At 41.1% G+C, this 18515-nt stretch overlaps 2 protein-coding genes across 3 annotated transcripts; one reads left to right on the top strand and one right to left on the bottom strand.

Moving 5' to 3' along the window:
• Positions 1–1167: 1167 nt before the first annotated feature.
• LOC118423250 (pre-mRNA-splicing factor SYF2-like) lies at positions 1168–8364 on the bottom strand. Its single transcript, XM_035831329.1, has 7 exons — positions 8272–8364; positions 6113–6214; positions 5306–5431; positions 4635–4752; positions 3870–3960; positions 2109–2207; positions 1168–1475 (listed from the first exon to the last, which is right to left on the bottom strand). The coding sequence occupies exons 1-7, from the start codon at positions 8278–8280 to the stop codon at positions 1310–1312; spliced, it is 711 nt and encodes a 236-aa protein (XP_035687222.1). The 5' UTR covers positions 8281–8364; the 3' UTR covers positions 1168–1309.
• A 117-nt stretch (positions 8365–8481) lies between these two features.
• LOC118423242 (cytosolic acyl coenzyme A thioester hydrolase-like) lies at positions 8482–14212 on the top strand. Of its 2 annotated transcripts, XM_035831322.1 has the most exons (7): positions 8502–8666; positions 8990–9049; positions 9280–9596; positions 10536–10662; positions 11315–11743; positions 12402–12540; positions 13430–14212. In XM_035831322.1, the coding sequence occupies exons 3-7, from the start codon at positions 9365–9367 to the stop codon at positions 13541–13543; spliced, it is 1041 nt and encodes a 346-aa protein (XP_035687215.1). In that variant the 5' UTR covers positions 8502–8666; positions 8990–9049; positions 9280–9364; the 3' UTR covers positions 13544–14212. The 2 variants fall into 2 exon arrangements, with proteins under 2 accessions (XP_035687214.1, XP_035687215.1); XM_035831321.1 differs by lacking the exon at positions 8990–9049 and having other exon boundaries at positions 8482–8666.
• Positions 14213–18515: the final 4303 nt, after the last annotated feature.

Here is an 18515-nt window from a genome sequence, read left to right on the forward strand (position 1 = left end):
CAATGAGTGATACAAGTAGTTGTAAAGCTAAGAGTGTCGATAAATTAAAATGCAGATTCAAAGATAATCAAAGAGGTGTTGATCATGAATAAAAGACCACAGACAAGATGCTGCTATGTTAATATCATGTTTACCAAGCTATATTTATCTTTATGACACAATAGCATAAACATTCATGTATTCTACAGTCACTGTGTTTTTATGTTCCTCAACACCTTTTGGTACCTCACTGTACACTGAAAATTATACATGAAGTACAAAATGTATACAGTTAAAGTGTACAATACTAAAACATAAGTTTAAAAACACTCAAAACAGAAAGCTGTGTAAACAACTGCCTTTACTATATGCTACGTTTATTCTGAGAGTCCCTTCTTATAACATTGGAGCTGACATGTTGTTCAATATGACAGAAATTACAAGTCAAAGTACTGGTAAGCTACTTTTGTATAATATTATGTACATCACTCACACACATTGTTCTTTGTAGATACAAAGGTTATAATAAAAGTACCACGTTGGAATCTATAGCTTTGGTGAGGATACACTACACTAGTACAGTATTATACATTGTACAAGGCTATGTTGACAAAGGTTTCACATCCAGGTGATGATATTCAAGGTAACAGTTACTAAAGATACTGTAGGCCTTTGAATGAATTTCAATTCTTGGTTACTTGATGGCGGGGCTGTATCGGGCTTGAAATTTTTCCGTCCCACTCGGGGCCTCTATGCTGTGATTTGGATCCCCTACGCTGTGACTTGGGCCCCTATTCTGTTATTTGGGCCCCTACGCTGTGTTTCAACCATAGGGGACTTTTCTGTTCTTTCATAACAATAAGGTGAAAAAACTTTGGCTTTCTGTCACTCAATTTGGCCCTCAAAATGAAGGTAACAGTGTTCCTATGGGTTACGATTTAAAAAATTTCCAGTGGAAGAATTCCTCCAGACCCCCATAAATGCTCACACCTGTATTGCTTCCCCCTTGCATTTGTTGCACTATGATGCCACTTGCAGGGTTGGACAAGTCCACTAGTCCGATTGTCTCGGGCAAGTGAATGTGCCAATCGGACAAGCGAATGTCCTATCCCCCTTGCCTGATCGGGCAAGTAAGATTTTTCCAACAGTGAGATTTTGATATTAGTTGGTTTGGGCAAGGTAATTTTCTATGTACTAGCCCGATAGGACAAGTGAATTTTAGAAAACTTGTCCAACCCTGACTTGCTGTGAAAAAGTCCTAGTGAAAACACTGAGTACAACAGGAGGTTCAGAAGAGTCTTAAAAGAAGAAAACCTCGTGGCTACAAAGTCTACACGGCGGTGCCTCTCTCCAAGTTCTGTTTGATCTCGGCAGTGTACTTTCCGTAGAAACGCTCCGCCTTCTTGTTGAAGCGCATGTTACGCTCGTTGATATAGTCGATGTCCGCATCGTCGTTGAATCCGCGTCTTCTGCTGAACTTGGCCCTCTTGTCGATCCTAAAGAGATAAGGGATTTAGTACATAGAAATTCAAATCTTGGGAAGGCATCTTGATTGGGGCTGCATCCATAAAATATACTAGAGAAACAGCAAGGACACTTGCCGACATACTGTCTTTTCTCAATTTAAGTACGCACTTCCCAAAGTGGTTCAAAATCAGTTTGCAAAGCTTTATCTGATGTCAAAGGATAAATTTCAAAGAAGGTATTGACAAATTAGAGGGAAGGAATGAGTTAGCTAGAGTTTCCAATCTCCCAACAATATTTGGAAGCTCTTGAAAGAAACCCAGCTCGAAAAACCTTATTCATACTAGTATATACCAGAACTGATAAGGACATGTTGCTTCTTTACGTCACAAATTTCAATCAGTCAGTCGAGTAGCCATCAGCATGGCGTAAGTCTCAAACAATGGAGGAGCGCCAAACTACATTTGTATGACAGACTGATATAAAACAAGTGGGATATTACATTGACCGTGGGGGATATTTTCAGTACAGTAGGCTTTTCAAATTTTGATGAACAGTTATGCTGGGATTGGGGATTGAGACCATAACAAAGGTAAAGTAAAACAAACTGTTATAGCTTTTGAAATAACTTTCACACAAATCTTGAAATTTATACTAGTACTCACTGTTTTTCCACGTCTGCTACTAGTCTGTCTACGGCTTCATCAGAGTCCTTCCTTGTTACATCAACCAGTGTGTTCATGTCGGGGTAGAACTTCTCACCCCTATAAACAACAACAACAACAACACAAACATGGTTACATCAACAGGTGTGTTCATGTCTGGGTAGAACTTCTCACCCCTGTATACAACAACAACAACAACAACAACACAAACATGGTTACATCAACAGGTGTGTTCATGTCTGGGTAGAACTTCTCACCCCTATATACAACAACAACAACAACACAAACATGGTTACATCAACAGGTGTGTTCATGTCTGGGTAGAACTTCTCACCCCTGTATACAACAACAACAACAACAACAACACAAACATGGTTACATCAACAGGTGTGTTCATGTCTGGGTAGAACTTCTCACCCCTGTATACAACAACAACAACATTCTAAACTTGTTTCAGAGGCAGAGATGCCACTTACTACCAGCCTGGGTTCCATCCAGATAGTAGTTTGCTCCAACTATATTATACATAGTTGTTTCTTGCTCCGATGTTTATTACACACTATATGCAGTCGCTTCTCTGCTATTCTGTCTGGGAACCTTGACATCTTTAACAGGGGTGCCTAAGCATTTGCACGAACCCTATGAAATTCGTACGAATATTATGTGATACACACGAATCACTATGCGAAAACGCACGAATATTATGAAATTCGCACGAATCACTATGCAAAAACGCACGAATATTATGAAATTCGCACAAATCACTATGTGACACACACGTAGCCTTATGTGATCTTGCACGATCCTTATGCTCAAATTGCGCAGCCACTGGTGTGATCACGTGACAGAGGGAGCGGAATATTCAAGATGGCGGCTTCGCCGGTTCGGCGACTGAAAATACGATGTAACACGCCGAAATGAAGCTAAACAGTAGCTCACAGGCTATCAAATACATCTTTGCGACGGTAAATGTCCATTCCATGCCTTGAAGTATAAATATCTCGGGTACAAACGCTCAAAATCATGCCTCCTCCCGGCCGCCGTTTTTGCATAAGGATCGTGCAAATCACATAAGGCTCGTGTGTGTCACATAGTGATTCGTGCGAATTTCATAAAATTCGTACGATTTCGCATAGTGATTCGTGCGAATTTCATAATATTCGTGCGTTTTCGCATAGTGATTCGTGCGTATCACATAATATTCGTACGAATTTCATAGGGTTCGTGCAAATGCTTAGGCACCCCTCTTTAATGTCTGAAATCATCCAAATTTTGGATGAAGGCACTGATTGGTTCATACACACGAGCGTATTAAGGAATGGGTTCAAGCGCTTGTTCGAACAAGCGTTCCAACACCCCAAACACAAACAAGTCCGATTGCAGGAGGGCCTGTTGTCATCGAACAAGCACTCCAACACCAAAAGGTTTGAATATACAGTTCCCCAGACAGGTAGCAGAAGCAAACATAAGAGCGAACAGCTACTACCCGGATGTACCCAGGCTAGCCAACTACTGGACTACAACAAAAGACACACAATTTAGATATATTATGTTACAATTTTAGACTCTATATTTGTACACACAATAAAGTGCTTACGAACAAGCTAGCATGTAAATATACATGTAGTGGATAAAAGCTATACCTGACACTCCTTTTTACTTACAGTTTTATCAACAATGAAATAACATATTTGCTAGTACTAATACTGATATCAATAATAAAAAGAAAACTGACTATAGACATTTAAAGAGTGTGCTCACATTTTGTCCCTCTGTTGCTGGTAGTGTTCCATGTCTGGTTTCATCTTCTTAGTCAGGGCCTGGTACTGTCGGAGTCCTGCCGCTTCATACGCTATGTGGGAAATATACACCGGTATAGTAAATGCCATGAGTATATCAAGGATTGGACTACACAGCCACATTCGAGCCTGCAGAGGACAACCTTCCTACTGATCTTCCAAAGGGAAGAGACTGCCAACAACAGTAAATGGTATGAATGTTAATGTGTTCACTTGGAAGAAGTCAAAATGGTTGTTGTTTACCTTGTAGTGACTAGTGTCACAAAGATCAGCAAGTTTTTTTCTTCTGATTCTTTAGAAGGGTGTATTGTTACAGGGAGAGTCGCTACCCCTCCCCATTTAACATGCTTGCACCTCCTCAAACACAGGACCATCATTTTACATCCCTTCCTAAAGATGGTGCAGTCCTAACTGAGATGCCCTTCCCAAGATTTGAACCAACAGTCACTAATTAATAGGAACCAACAGCTCAACTGTGAGGCTGCTACCAGTTGAGCTACAGGGACATCCCTTACACATAAATGTACAGTAATTCTTTATTTGTTACAGAATTTTTACCATTGCAATTCTTTCATTAGGGTGCTGAGGCCAGCTAGAGCCTTGTTTCTACAGCTAACATTAATGCTGTGAGCTACTCTTTTTCCCCAACGGCTAGATTTTCCAAATGCAATATTAAATGGATTTACAGTACTACAGACTTTATATATCTATTCACACAAAGTCGTACTTGAGAATCCTGGATCAGGGTTTTTCTTCTTCTTCTTTCTCTCCCATTTCTCCACCTCCTCAGCTGTCCACTCTAACATGCGGAGCCTGTCGTAGTCTTCACCCCTCTCTTCTGCCTCCTAGCAAACAGAACACAACCACAATGGTTAACATTATACAAGAAAGTCTGTTTGCAAGTACATGATGGGAACATAGGTGACAATGAACAGTGATAAACTACTCAAATCCCTGTATATTAACTATTTCTAAACGGGTTGGTTTGATATTATATCGAAATAGTGAAACTGTCATTAGGCCACAACAAATCAATTTTATGGATGACATTCTCTGCAGACTCCAAATTTAATGAGGATGAAAAAAATAGATATCTAGATTTTGAAAGTACAATGTAGACACCATAAATGTTGTAACAACAATTCATGGATATCTAGATTTTGAAAGTACAATGTAGACACCATAAATGTTGTACAGGTAAAAACAATTCATGGATAAGGTTTTGTATCATACTTGTGGCTACTCTCCATTCTATAAGCTTAATTACACCTTTTCTCAAGCATATTCTTTTATGAGCAAATTTCAAACTTTTTGGACATGAAAACAGTATCCTTGCTGGAGGTCAATGACCTGCTTTGAGGAGCTCTTACAGCCAATCAGGGAAAGAGTAATTTTTACCTTTCTTTTCTTCTCATCCTCCTCCTTCCACTCTTCCCTCTTCCTCTTCTGTTCAAAGTTGGCAGGAAGTTTGTTCCTACGATCCTCCTCCACAACCTCCTGGTGGTTCAGCTTTCTGGCCTCATTCTACGACAAGAAACCAAACAACTCGTTCATTGACTCATTCAGACACATGTATTACCTAGTGGCACATAGGTCAGCAAGTTTCCATACTGCTTCTGTAGCAGGGTATATTATTACAGGGAGGGGCAGCTAACTTGACTTGCTCAAGGTACTCCTCAAACACAGAACCAAACTTACAAAAGTATGTCACATATTTTCACATCTTACCGACTGCAAGAGCAATCTACGGTACCACAGGACCCGCTCATCTGTCCGTCCTGGGACAGAAATTTACTTGTTGGCACAGAACAAAAATTTACCCTATCTGTCCTGAAAATCTGAACTTCATGACATGAAATTGATGATATTGTATTTTTATAAGCTTAAAATGACATTTAACATAGAAAACTAGCAACATGGGTGATCAGAGCTTGTCCATAACATGCGATATGAAACCGGAAGTTCTGCTATTATAATAGTACCATAAAAAGCCACTAGGGGGCCAAAAATCTAATAATTTCAAGGTATCATAAAGACCTACCCATATATCAAATATCAATTGGATCCATTGAGCCAAAATACAAGTTAATGCTGTTGACAGACACAAACACAAACACACATGCAAACGTTCCTCCAAACACAACCTTCATACTGAAAGTAATCAACCCTGGATAAAAGGATTAACATAAGAAAATAAAATCTCACCCTCTTGAGACTAAGCTCCTGTAGCTTGGCCATCCGCTGAGCTCTTCTGTCTGCCGCTGACATGGACCCTGAAGAGGTTGGCTCTGACGTGCTGCAAGAAGCCTGGAGAGAACAAGGCAATCACTAATGATAAGTTTCAAAGCAAGGCTTGAAAGTTTATTGAGAACCACCCGATTGAGTAGGGATAAAGCCAGGCATGCGTCAACGCGGACGCACTTTTCTTAGAATAACAAGAAATTTGATGCCCCTGGGAGCCCTATACTGGGGAGAAAATCCTCTAAAAAGCATGAAATTCTGATTGACCAGGGATGCTACCAGGTCATCTGTGGTCACAGTCTTCTACTGTGACATCTGTAACAGTATTTTTGCCTCTTAGGATACCTTAGAAATTTTAGAATGCACTGTTTTAACTTAAAATCATCAAAAACTCTGCACCATGGAAGGTGGATGCCCCCAGACCCCCCTACAATAGTCACTTACCGTGACTCACCAATAAGTTTGGACTCCCTATTATAAAATCCTAGCTAAAAGCTGATCACTGATCACAAAGGAGCGGTTGATGAGGAGTGGTTCCGTGTACTGATGTAGTATGAACTCCTCTATCCAACCGAAGAAGTCTACTCTACTCTATATACCAATCCGCATGGCATAGTACATTGTATGTGGATTGCGACGTCAACTGTAGTGTAACTATAATTTTATCCAGACAGAAATTCGGGCATGGATAATTTATTTGGTGATGGAATGTTTTCAAATAATTTATGAGCGAGGCTATTGACACACCCAGTGTGTCAATAGCCTAACAGGCTATTGACACACTGAGTGTGTCGATAGCCTGTTTAGGCTATTGGCACACTGAGTGTGTCGATAGCCTGTTAGGCTATCGACACACCCAGTGATAGAAACCACTAAAATGAGGAAATCTTACGGTTATATTTGACAATCAACACTCTGAAAAATACAAATGGCATCCTGTGTCCATTATCAACCCAAAATACGATCTTTTTCACGTGTTTACGGCACAATTTTAAACATCGGAATCTGCTATCATATAGGGTGCTAGTTTTACTGTCGCCGCATGTGATCATGGCAGCCATGTTGGATCGGTTAGGAACACGTTTTCAGCTGTGTTTACCGACGAATTCCTGCCTTATTGGAGAATTTTCGGCCTCAAAAACTTATATCACCAAGGAAGCGAAGTTATAGTTGTTGTTTTACCTCCATTATTTTTAATGTGAAAGAAATATTCTTCCGAGTCGCTGCCGATAGCGCCGGAACCACACGGCCGAAAATTATGACATGTTTTGTGGTCAGTGTTATTTTTGGTTCATATTGTTAACAGAAACTTTAAAAGTTGTTTATAAATAAAATATTCTTATATCAAATGGATGTTTAAAAAGGGACAAGAAAAATTGAAAAAAAAATTAAAAAAACTCCGGCGCGGACTCGAACCGGGTCAGAGCTGGTATCATGAATTCCCGGGTCAACGCTCTATCCACTACCCTACGTCATACATACACGATGATGGCTGTATTATTAGGTATCCAGATGTAGGGCATAACTTGAATACGTCCGTTCATTCCAAGATTCAAAGATTCCAATGTCTAATCTTCCGAACAATGTCTAATCAACTATTGCTTGTGTAAAATATTGCCGGAAAGGCATGTTACAAGCTCTGATTGGCTGACTGGCATCTCGGTGTGTCAATAGCCTGTTTGGCTATTGGCACACTGAGTGTGTCAATAGCCACAGCGATAATTTATAATTTGTAGTAGCCACTACGCAAGTCGCTACTATACCTAGCCTCCACCAGGCTTGGAGAGTCACGTACTAACTCCTCTGGCCGGCAGACTCCCCTAGCACACTACTAGTATTCCATCTATTTGTCCAATTTCTACTACTTGACAAACATCGATCCGAGGAGCCTGGTAGAGGCTAGCTAGCTGCGTGGTATGAAATAATTTTTGGTGGAGATTCCAAAACAGTCTGCCTTTTTTACACCACAATTGGGTCTAAACTTTGTCTAAGCCTCTGAAAATTCTACTATATCGTGCTTTGTAAAGTTGTGCTTCTAAATATGGAGCTAAAAATACATAATTCGCGACTCATCGGGAAAATTAGACAATTTTATGGCACAAAAACTTACGCTTCGTACTTACCGACGCCATGTTGATGATGATGATGACTGTACGTGTGGGTGACGTCACGAGATAACTCTGACGTCATAAGGTCATACAGTCAACGTCCTCACGGTCACTTCCGGTTTTCCTGACGTTCCCACGCGCGACACATCTAGTAGAAGCACGTCAGCAACACTAAAGTGCAAGTCACCCAGACTGTAGTCAGACTGAAATACCAAGGGAGACTTTGGCCTCAAGAACTGAACCAAGTGAAACCGGGCAGCACCAAGAGACCACGTTTTACAGCGACAACAAACAAACAACAACAACAACAACACCTCGGGTGCAGCCGGGTGGATGGAGGCGGTTCTATCCCGAATCTTCAAGTATTCACAGATTTTTAGTTCGTCACGCTTCATCCTAGGCCATCACAGGTAAAAATTACATATCTAGCTAAACATTTAAGCAGTAAAATTTACTGAAAATTATCTCTCTCGCGGTCCGCGATTTTAGATGTTATAATTTGAAGGTGACCTTTATTTTTACAGCAATCTCTGATACCCTAAGAGCTCTTATAATTTCACCAAGGTGTATAACGTCAAGGTGTATAACGTTAACGTTATTTATATTTTCGGTGCGTGTGTTAAAAATTGTGTCACATCATAATTGAAAACGAAGGTCAAGTTTGATAATGGCCCCCTAGCGACTTTCTATGATACTGCTGCATATTAAACTTCTGGTTTTGGTATCTTTATAGCTGTGAGGCATGTGCTTAGGACCCTTTTCTCAGCATTCACAGCATCTACTACGGTTTAGGGTAGGTGTTTTGCATATTAAGACCACACAATTAGCCCTTTTTACAGTAACACACTGGATGTGTTCTAATACTAGTATTATGTTCATCATCATTATCATCACTACTATCACCATCATCATTATTACTCAACACATTGGGTACTGTCTATGGCACCCAGGCTTCAAATACACCCGATATATTACTCTCATGTTACTGTCATTGATTAACCTTTAACGTATCACTTTTTGCAGATTTGTTTATAAGAAGTTCCTCGGACCTACAACCACTACAACACACCGGCTCTTTTCCACCAGCGATAGAACCAACAGAAGCAAGATGGCCGCTTGCAGCACGAGCCCCGCCATTGTGAGTCGTATCATGCGTCCTGACGATGCCAACATCAGCGGGAACGTACACGGTGGGAATATCCTGAAAATGATAGAGGAGGCAGGGATTATCGTCAGTGCACGACACTGTAACCGTTACGCCGGGGAGGAGGGGCGAGATCCATGCGCTCCCAGTCTGGTCAGGATAGAGAGGATGGACTTCCTGCAGCCAATGCATGTGGGTATGTACATTTCAGATATTACCTATCACTGTATCAGACATGAGTACGTTTCCTCTCACTGCTCTACTATCCATCCATCCATCCATCCATCCATCCATCCATCCATCCATCCATATATACATTCTTGTTTCCTCTTAGGCCATGTTGATTTGATTATATGGATGACATCCTCCGGGAACTCCAAAACTGATGCGAGCGAGCGAATAAAAAAAAAAGTTTGGCCAAAAAAAAAGTTGCCTTCAGTATGAAATCAAAGTGGACAGGAAGGTTGAACATAGGACTCTGGACCTGAATTTTCTGTACTGGTACCTCCCCAACCAACAATAGATTTTTTTTCTTTCCGTCCTTTCACATTCTTATTCTTTGACTTTAGATTCATTTTGGCATTCTATATATGGCATTAGTTATCTGTTTTCTAATACTTTTTTTTCAATCTACGGCATATTTGTGCTCATTTTAAAGCTGCTTTGCACAATTTATTGTGTAGCTGAAAACTTTTTTTTTTTTGGAAATGGCCGAAAATTGGTGCGAGCGCGGATGTCATCCATATAATCAAATCAACGTGGCCTTACTGCTGTACCATTCTTTCACTCATTCAGTCATTCATTCATTCATTCTCCTTCCTTTTTGAAGTTTTTCCCTTCGTTTTCTTTCCATCTTACTTTCTTTTCTCTATCTCTTTCTTTCCTTTTCCGTTTTCCTTTCCTTTCTTCCTGGCTTTCCTTCTTTTTTCTTTCCTCCTTCCTTCTGTCTTTCTTTTCGTCTTTCTTTCTCTCATGGAAGGAATTTATTCAAAGCATTCATCAAAAACATTTAAGGCTAATCTGTAGGAATTTGGGCTGTATTGTGGGATTTGGAATGACCCATGATACCACATAAATCTTTGCCAGTGTCACAATTACTCTTGAACTTGATGTCTATCCTTCTTTTCCTCCCAAGGTGAAGTTGCCCAGCTTCAGGCAGATGTGACCTTCACTGGACCACATTCCCTGGAAGTCCAGGTCCAGGTGTGGGCAGAGAATGTCCTCAAAGGGAGCAAACGGCTGACCAACAAGGCAACTCTCTGGTACGTTCCCTTGAGTATAGAGAATTAAAATGTTACACATGACAAATGGATAAGAGTTCTGGTGGGGAGCTTTCAGAAGGCTCTTGTCATCTTTCCCTGGACAGCCAGAGAACTACGCGGCAGTTATCAGGCTTTTCTTGGGCCCCTAGCAACATGCGCCTTGAGTCTAATACTGTGCTTTACCTTGCCCCTAATGACAAGTCCCGTAAATTGGATCTACCCGGCCAAGGGAGTGGGCAGCATAGTAACTACTTGGCTGGGTAGATCTGATTTATGGGGTGTGTCGCTTATAATAGGTCACGGCTAAACGTACAGTAACCCCCTTGTGATTCTCTGGCTGTCCAGAGTACTGCCATCTTTCTTCAGCTCTGATGTTGCGAGTAGTCACGTGACCTTGGAGTCAAAGGTCACACGGTCATGTGACATGGTTGTGCTGTCGATGGGGGAAAGGCTGTGGCAGTCTTGGTCATTGTTTATGATGGGTATAGGGATCTGATGTTTAATTACCATGTTCAAACTGTCTGCTCTCTCTGTCAAGAATTGTAATCTCTGGTTTTTGTGTGCCTTCATGCATGTGTTGTGCAACTGCAGATGAGTCTCTCTTGTGCTCAGTGAGCCTCATATTGAGATCCTTTCTGTCTCACTCGCTTAGGTACGTTCCCGTTTCTACCGTGGCCAAAACCACGGCCGAGGTGCCGCCCATGATCTACCAATCAGAGCAGGCAAGGGAGGCAGGACAGAAAAGGTACAACTACCAAAAGGCGCACAGGGAAGAGAACGACCACGTGGTGAATAACGTCCTGGAACATCGACCAATGGACTTGGAGGCCGAGCTCCACACCGTACGGTACTCGCAGTCTTCTCTCATCCACCTGGTGAACCCGTCCGACACCGCCATCCACGGGTTCGCCACCGGAGGCTGCACGTTGAAGCTGATGGACGAAGTGGCGGGCATCACGGCGGCACGGCACGCCAGGAACCGCGTGGTGACGGCATCCATCGAGGCGACCAACTTCCACCGCCCGGTACCGAAGGGCAGCCTGATGCACCTGATGGGCAGGATAACCTTCACTAGTGGCAGGTGAGATTTGAACACAGCTGGACTATAAAGAGAAAATTATTAAGGCTTATTCCAGACATGCAGTTTGATTCTAGAAAACCTTATTCGTTTGTACATATATAGATTTACAAAAGAATTGTAAGTATGATACTAGTATATACTGGGTAAAAGGATCAAATGGATTTTATGTAGGTTGCATTTAGATGTATCCAGGCTAAGGTTCCCAGAAGTCTGACTCAAAATTCTGGCTCAGGTTCCAGAATTCTGGTTGGAGAATTGGCTTTGTCACTGGTGACACCTATTTACAATCTACTTGGCACTGGTGGGCCCTACAAATGGATGTCGGATGGCCTAGAAAAACGTGTCATGGTAGCGCCTGGAAAGTTAAGCCACATGAAAAGTCAAGAACGGTGTTCAAGTTTAGCGTCCAGCCACTCCAAAGCACCATCCCACCACTGCCACCAATGTAACTTATAGACCATGCAAGCACACAGCTTTACATGTACACAATGACTATCAGAAGTAAACTGACTTTAATGAAAGAGGGGAATGGATTGGTTGTTAGAATATCGACGACCGGACCCGTTCGCAGTAACGTATGAGTACTATGAGTTCTACTACTTAACATATACATTTTGTATATACTAGTTGCCATTCATTAATCCTCCTACCTGTCCAGAACAATGGAGATCGAGGTAGCTGTGGATCTGGAGAAGATGACCAATGGGGGAGTGACAAAGGAGCGAGCAGTAACATCGTTTTTTACATTTGTGTCACTGGGGGCTGATGGGAAACCCATTCCCATCCCTCCTCTCAAGGTAAGGGGATGACTGTATTACTAGTATTTAAGAGTTTATGACACTAAAATGATGATGATGATGATGATGAATGACACTAAAACACAACATTATCTTATTACTGTAAATGCATTATAAGTTTGCGGGAATTTAACTTCACGGTAGCGGGAAAAAGGACTTTTTGCAGTGGTTTTATTTTTGCGGTAACACCATAGACTGTGCACAGTCTAATACCATAATAGAAAAATGTTAGCGGTGGTTTTAAGTTTGTGGTGAAGTGGTCACCGCAAAAACCGCGAATATTAATCCACCCCGAACATTTCTGCATTTACAGTACACGTAACAAGAATAGTATCACTCCACGTTAACACCAAATAGCACCCAGTAATGTTGTTGAAACTTGTGCCATCAAATATCATTCTTCAGACTCAAGATTTTGTTGCAAGGTAATCCAATTTGTTGCAAGGTAATCCAATGATAACTAGTTTGGAAACTAGCACCATGGTTCATGAAAAACATATTTTTGATAAGCAAACAGCACCTAATTATTGTGATTTTCTGTAGTTGTTAACTTAATACAATATATCCTTCTGCTGCTTTTCAAAGGCACTTTTTTGTTGAGCTGTGACGTTATTGACAGACATAGTTGGATTACCTTGCAACAAAATGTTCAAGTGTGAAGAAGGATTTTTTCGATGATGCAATGTTCAACAACAGGAGAAGCCTTATAGGGTGTATATGTGGTGCAAACGTGCATGTCTTTGCCTTGCATTTGGTTGATCGTGACTTAAATTACTGGCCAAGTCATACCAAAGACATATACATACTGCCTTTTCTACATTGAGGGGGTGAAGCCTGCTATCTCTGATTGCCTTGTCAGATTCATACATGTATCCCTCCATTTATTTAGGTTACAACAGAAGATGAGAGGTCCAGATTTGAAGAAGGAAAAGGAAGATATGAGAGAAAGAAAGCTGAGAGAGAAGCTGCCAAGAAAATGGAGACACAGATCCATCAAAATTAGCAGATCAACTATATTAGAGATTAGTTGTCCATGTGTCAACCACTTGCATTGGAATGTTCTTGTTTTATGTGTTTGTAGTGCAGTAGCCTGGGTACTATCCTCAGTAGTCATTTGTTCGCTAATGATAGATTGAGCCAGCAATTATGAAACACAAGAGTCAAGTAGTACAGTCACTCTAGATCTTGGCTCCTAGGATTCGAAACCCGCTGTCGCCAGCTTACGAACCCAGCGTACTAACGGCAAGGCTAAAAGGTCTGGACCACATATTTATATTGTATGATTATGTTCATATTTTAGTGCATAGATTACATAGAGTTCAATCTGCAGTTCTTTGACAATTTGTTCATTTTAGTTTTTACAGCTTGAAGCTACAATAACTGTACAGTAGTTGTGAACTTGAAGTCTGTAAATGTCTTTAATGAAAAATCCATATACAAGTTGAGAGAAAGTAGATTTACAAGTAAATTTACCAGTGACTTGTGCAAGCCAGATGTGAAATGATATGTGATAGCAAAATGTGAAATGATAATGTTAGGTGTTGTACCTATAGATACACATTGTGTGCTATCAGTCAAGTTTTTATGAAGCTTGGTAATTATATGAAAATGTCTTTCTTCCTCCCCTATTCAGTACTGACTAGCTTGATGGTAATCAAATGTGCAATAAATCTTACGAGGGGGGTTCAATAAGTTCTTGTCCTCACCAAGAAATAACAAGCACAACTCAGATTTTCAGGCACAACTTCATAGTATGAAGTCTTTTATCAATATCCTCCAAATTTCAAATCATTGGAGTCATTACTTTCCAGGCATTCGTTTTTCCTAAATTAGAAGGTAAGTGGCGAGAAAAAAGTTGTGTGAATTGTGATCAGACATGTGTGGGTCTAGTTTCCCATGCCATAAATTAACAAAAGACGTTGTCAAAATGTTTGATAATGATTCTCTTCCTATTTCAAGCAAAAAGAATTGGGTTTCTAACTTCCAGCAGCGCAAATTGACCCACACACTCAGGTCAGGTCAATTGTCCACGTTTTTTTCCTTCTCCCTCACCTAACGTTACTGGGTGTCGCCTGCAAAGTAATGATCACACTAATTTGAATTTTGGTACATATTTATATAAGACTTTATACTTGACATCTATGCTTCGAAATCTGAGCTGTGCTTATTTTTTCTCGGTAAAGTCGGGGACTTATTGATAACCCCACGTACATGTATAAAGTCTTATATAAATGTGTACCAAAATTCAAATTATTGTGATCATCATGTTGCAGGCGACACCCAGTAACGTTAGGTAAGGGATAACGAAAAAAAAAGGTGGACAATTGATCTGCAACCTGAGGTGTGAGGTCAAATTGTCTGATCACACTTCACCCTTCTTTTTCTCCCCACTTACCTTCTAATTTAGAAAAAAACGAATGCCTGGAAAGTAATGACTCCAATGATTTGTAATTTGGAGGATATTGATAAAAGACTTCATACTATGAAGTTGTGCCTGAAAATCTGAGTTGTGCTTGTTATTTCTTGGTGAGGACAAGAACTTATTGAACCCCCCTCGTAATTGGAGAAATTGTTGATGGATCTTTATAATGTTTGGTATGGGATCACTTACAAGGGGTGATCAATAAGTCCTCTGCCTCACCTAGAAATAATAAGCACAACTCAGATTTTGAAGTCTAGATGTCAAGTATAAAGTCTTGTATGAATGTGTACCAGAATTCAAATTATTGTGATCATTACTTTGCAGGCAACACCAAATAACGGTAGGCACAAGAGAAGGAAAAAACATGGACACTTAAGCTGCAGCCAAAGGTGCGCGCGTCAACTTGTGCTGCTTAAAGCCATGCAGTCACATACTTCTTTCTACTCGAAATGCGAAGGGAATCATTATCAAACATTTTGACAATGTCTTTTAAGTATTTACAGCATGGGGAACTCGACCCACATGTCTGATCACAGTTCAGCCTTGTTTTTCTCGCCACTAACCTAGTACCGATTTTCAAGAAGACATTGCCTGGAAAGTAAGGACTGCAATGATTTTAAAGTTTAGAGGATATTGATAAACGACTTCATACTATGAAGTTCTGCCTTGAAATTTGAATTGTCTTTATTTCTGGGTGAGGCTGACAAGTTATTGATCAACATTGTAAGTCTAACTGGTAAGATAAAAAACTGAAACGTTGCACCTGAACAAAAATTAATCTTTTGATGTCAATGCTAGTTAATAATGAAGGAACACTGAAGAAGTGACTAAGAGGCACAGTCATGCAACTCTAACACAGCTTTATTCACAACATGTGGATCAGTGAGTAGTGGCACAATTTGTGTTCTATCACCTAATAACTACTAAAATGGCCGTTAAGCTCGACCACATGCCATCACTCTGACGTATGACATTAGGCCACAACAAGTAAATTTTATGGATGACATGCTCTGCAGACTGCAAAAATAATGAGATAGGGCGAAAAAAAACAAGATGGGTGAAAAAAACAAGATGACTAAATTTTCAAAATAGACACCATAAACGTTGTCAAAAGAGTTGAAGTGACAAAACATGGTAGCACTGACAACAAATCATTCATTCCTGTATTCAAGAAGTGAACTGGTGTAGTAAAAGTGAAACTAGTGTGGTGGGCTGATATTACTTACCAAGTTGGCAACTACACTCGTAACGTTACACATCATGACTTCCAAAGTGGTGCCACTTTTACAACTATCCAACTTGTTTCACTTCTATAACTACAGCCATGGTTACCTCGCCAATGTTACATCTACAACTATAATCATTAGGCTACAACACAACATACTTTCCGATTTTGGTACTTTCTCGTCATGTTGACCATCTCCGAAGAAGAAAAAAAATTTTTTTTTCTGAAATCAGGCGAAAAATAATGAGCGCGCGGATGTCATCCATAAAATTTACTTGCTGTGGCCTTACAACAATGTTCCCAAACCTGAAAAACCAGGTCCCTTGTGTTACATATACACTGCAGGGATATCTGTATCGGGTCGTACCTAAAATCGAAACATTTTGGTCCTCTTCAACAAGCTGATTGAAGTGAGTCATTTCAATACTGTCTTTGTTACAATAGAAGACTAAGTAATCGGTAAAAAGATTTTCTTGTTGCACAGTTCATAATTAAAGTATGTAAAAAAATAACGAAGGCCTGGTTAACAACGCTGGGAAAGTGTGCTTCAGTTTGTAATTTCTCTACCTGTAGCTTATGTGATTGCTAAAGAGACGATACTATATGTATCAAGAACACACGTCTTTCGTCACCCTTCCCTTAGAAGTTGACAATAGATATATTCTTTCGCAATCCGAAAATCGCGTTGTGTTGCAACATTTGAGACTGGAGCTCATAGCCTTTGGCGAAGTAGACAAGGACGCAGAATTCTCTTGAAGCGTGTCCTCTTGTCCTTGGAACGCCTGCTGACAATAAAGGGTGGACTCATTGGAGTAAATAGCCAGTCACATAGTATATAACAGTCGTTGATGAATACAAGAAAAGTTTTGGTGCAAAGACAGAGTACCTGGCGTTGATTGAGTAATTGTAAGATGCATATGACGATTGACCATATCATGGATGACTTTCAACTTTCTAACACATAGGTTGGTGAGTTTCACACAGTTCGACAGACCTAGAACCCAAGCATCGACTTGACTTGACGAGTCTGAAGACAACACTAACGAAGAACAAGGAAAGATGTACATTGTGGCTGTATCAGCAAAGACATGGCAATCCTTGAAGCTGTCAGTGGAGGACCTGATCACACATTTGGAGCAAACCCCGGACATATCACTTGAACAACTCTCCTACACATCTCTACTAAAAAGAACGCACCACAATTTCAGGTTAGCGGTGTCAGGTAGCTCTGTTGAGGACATCAAGCAATCTTTAGAGAACGGCGTTGCGGGTATAGAAGGAGCAGTACGCGCAAGGACAATCAGACGGAGGAGTGGTTGTAGGGAAGACTCAGAGGTTGACAAACATGTCATTTTTGTTTTCTGCGGACAAGGATCGTTGTGGGATGGAATGTGCCTGGAACTGATAAACAAAGAGCCTGTATTCAGGAGAAAGCTGTCTGAAGTCGATTGCCTACTTCGTCAGTACGTTGAGTGGTCTCTCCTTGATAAGCTATCAGAGAAAGAAGACTTTCAAGTCCCGTTGGTAGCACAAGCTATTGTTTTCACCACCCAGGTCGCACTGTTTGCACTTTGGCAGTCGTGGGGCATCACACCAGATACCATTATCGGTTGTTCAGCTGGCGAAGTGGCTGCAGCGCATTGTTCCGGCACCCTGTCACTACCGGAGGCCGTACGTGTCATTTACCATAGGGGTCGTCTGCAAAATGAAGTCACTGGCGGGAAGATGCTTATTGTCGGGAATCTCCCGGTAAAGAAGGTGCTAGACTTGTGCAGTAAAGTCTCGGGTAAAGTTGACTTGGCTGCCGAAAACAGTGCCTCCTCCTGTACACTATCGGGTGATGATGATGCAATAGACGAGTTGCATGAAGTTCTGAGGACGATGAACGAGAGCGATATGGCCGGCCAACTGTTTCTGAGAGAGCTAGATCTGCCTGCCTGTCATAGCCACCGGATGGAGCCGATCCGAAAAGAACTAGAATCAGCGTTGAGAGATCTACGTGGCCAGCTGCCTACTGTAGAACTGTACTCAACTGTCACAGGGAAGAGAGCTACGAAGGAGGACTTTGTAACTGGAGAATACTGGGGGAGAAACGTTAGGCAGCCGGTGATGTTCAGCAGCGCGATATCAGAAGCCTTGAACCGTGAAAAACGAAACATCGTTGTTGAGGTCGGTCCCAAGGCTTTTTATAGGACTAACATCAAGCAAATTGCATCGGATGAGTCTGAGGTGATGTTGACCCACGTGGCGTCCATCAAACCAAACCAAGAGCATCAAACCATCCTGCGCAGTCTTTGCGATTTGTATGAAGTCGGTTTGATGCCGAAC

This window comes from Branchiostoma floridae, chromosome 9 (assembly GCF_000003815.2).
Source record: "Branchiostoma floridae strain S238N-H82 chromosome 9, Bfl_VNyyK, whole genome shotgun sequence".
Classification (NCBI taxonomy): Eukaryota; Metazoa; Chordata; class Leptocardii; order Amphioxiformes; family Branchiostomatidae; genus Branchiostoma; species Branchiostoma floridae.

What these genes read in the sequence shown, in the direction of transcription:
- LOC118423242 (XM_035831321.1), top strand. Translation starts at nt 8,590, where the DNA reads ATGGAGGCGGTTCTATCCCGAATCTTCAAGTATTCACAGATTTTTAGT. An exon ending in ATAACCTTCACTAGTGGCAG is followed by an intron (nt 11,744 to 12,401) that starts GTGAGATTTGAA and finishes CTACCTGTCCAG; the next exon opens with AACAATGGAGATCGAGGTAG. An exon ending in TTCCCATCCCTCCTCTCAAG is followed by an intron (nt 12,541 to 13,429) that starts GTAAGGGGATGA and finishes CCATTTATTTAG; the next exon opens with GTTACAACAGAAGATGAGAG.
- LOC118423250 (XM_035831329.1), bottom strand. An exon ending in CAGCAACAGAGGGACAAAAT is followed by an intron (nt 2,208 to 3,869) that starts GTGAGCACACTC and finishes TGTTGTTTATAG; the next exon opens with GGGTGAGAAGTTCTACCCCG. An exon ending in GTAGCAGACGTGGAAAAACA is followed by an intron (nt 1,476 to 2,108) that starts GTGAGTACTAGT and finishes TTATCTCTTTAG; the next exon opens with GATCGACAAGAGGGCCAAGT.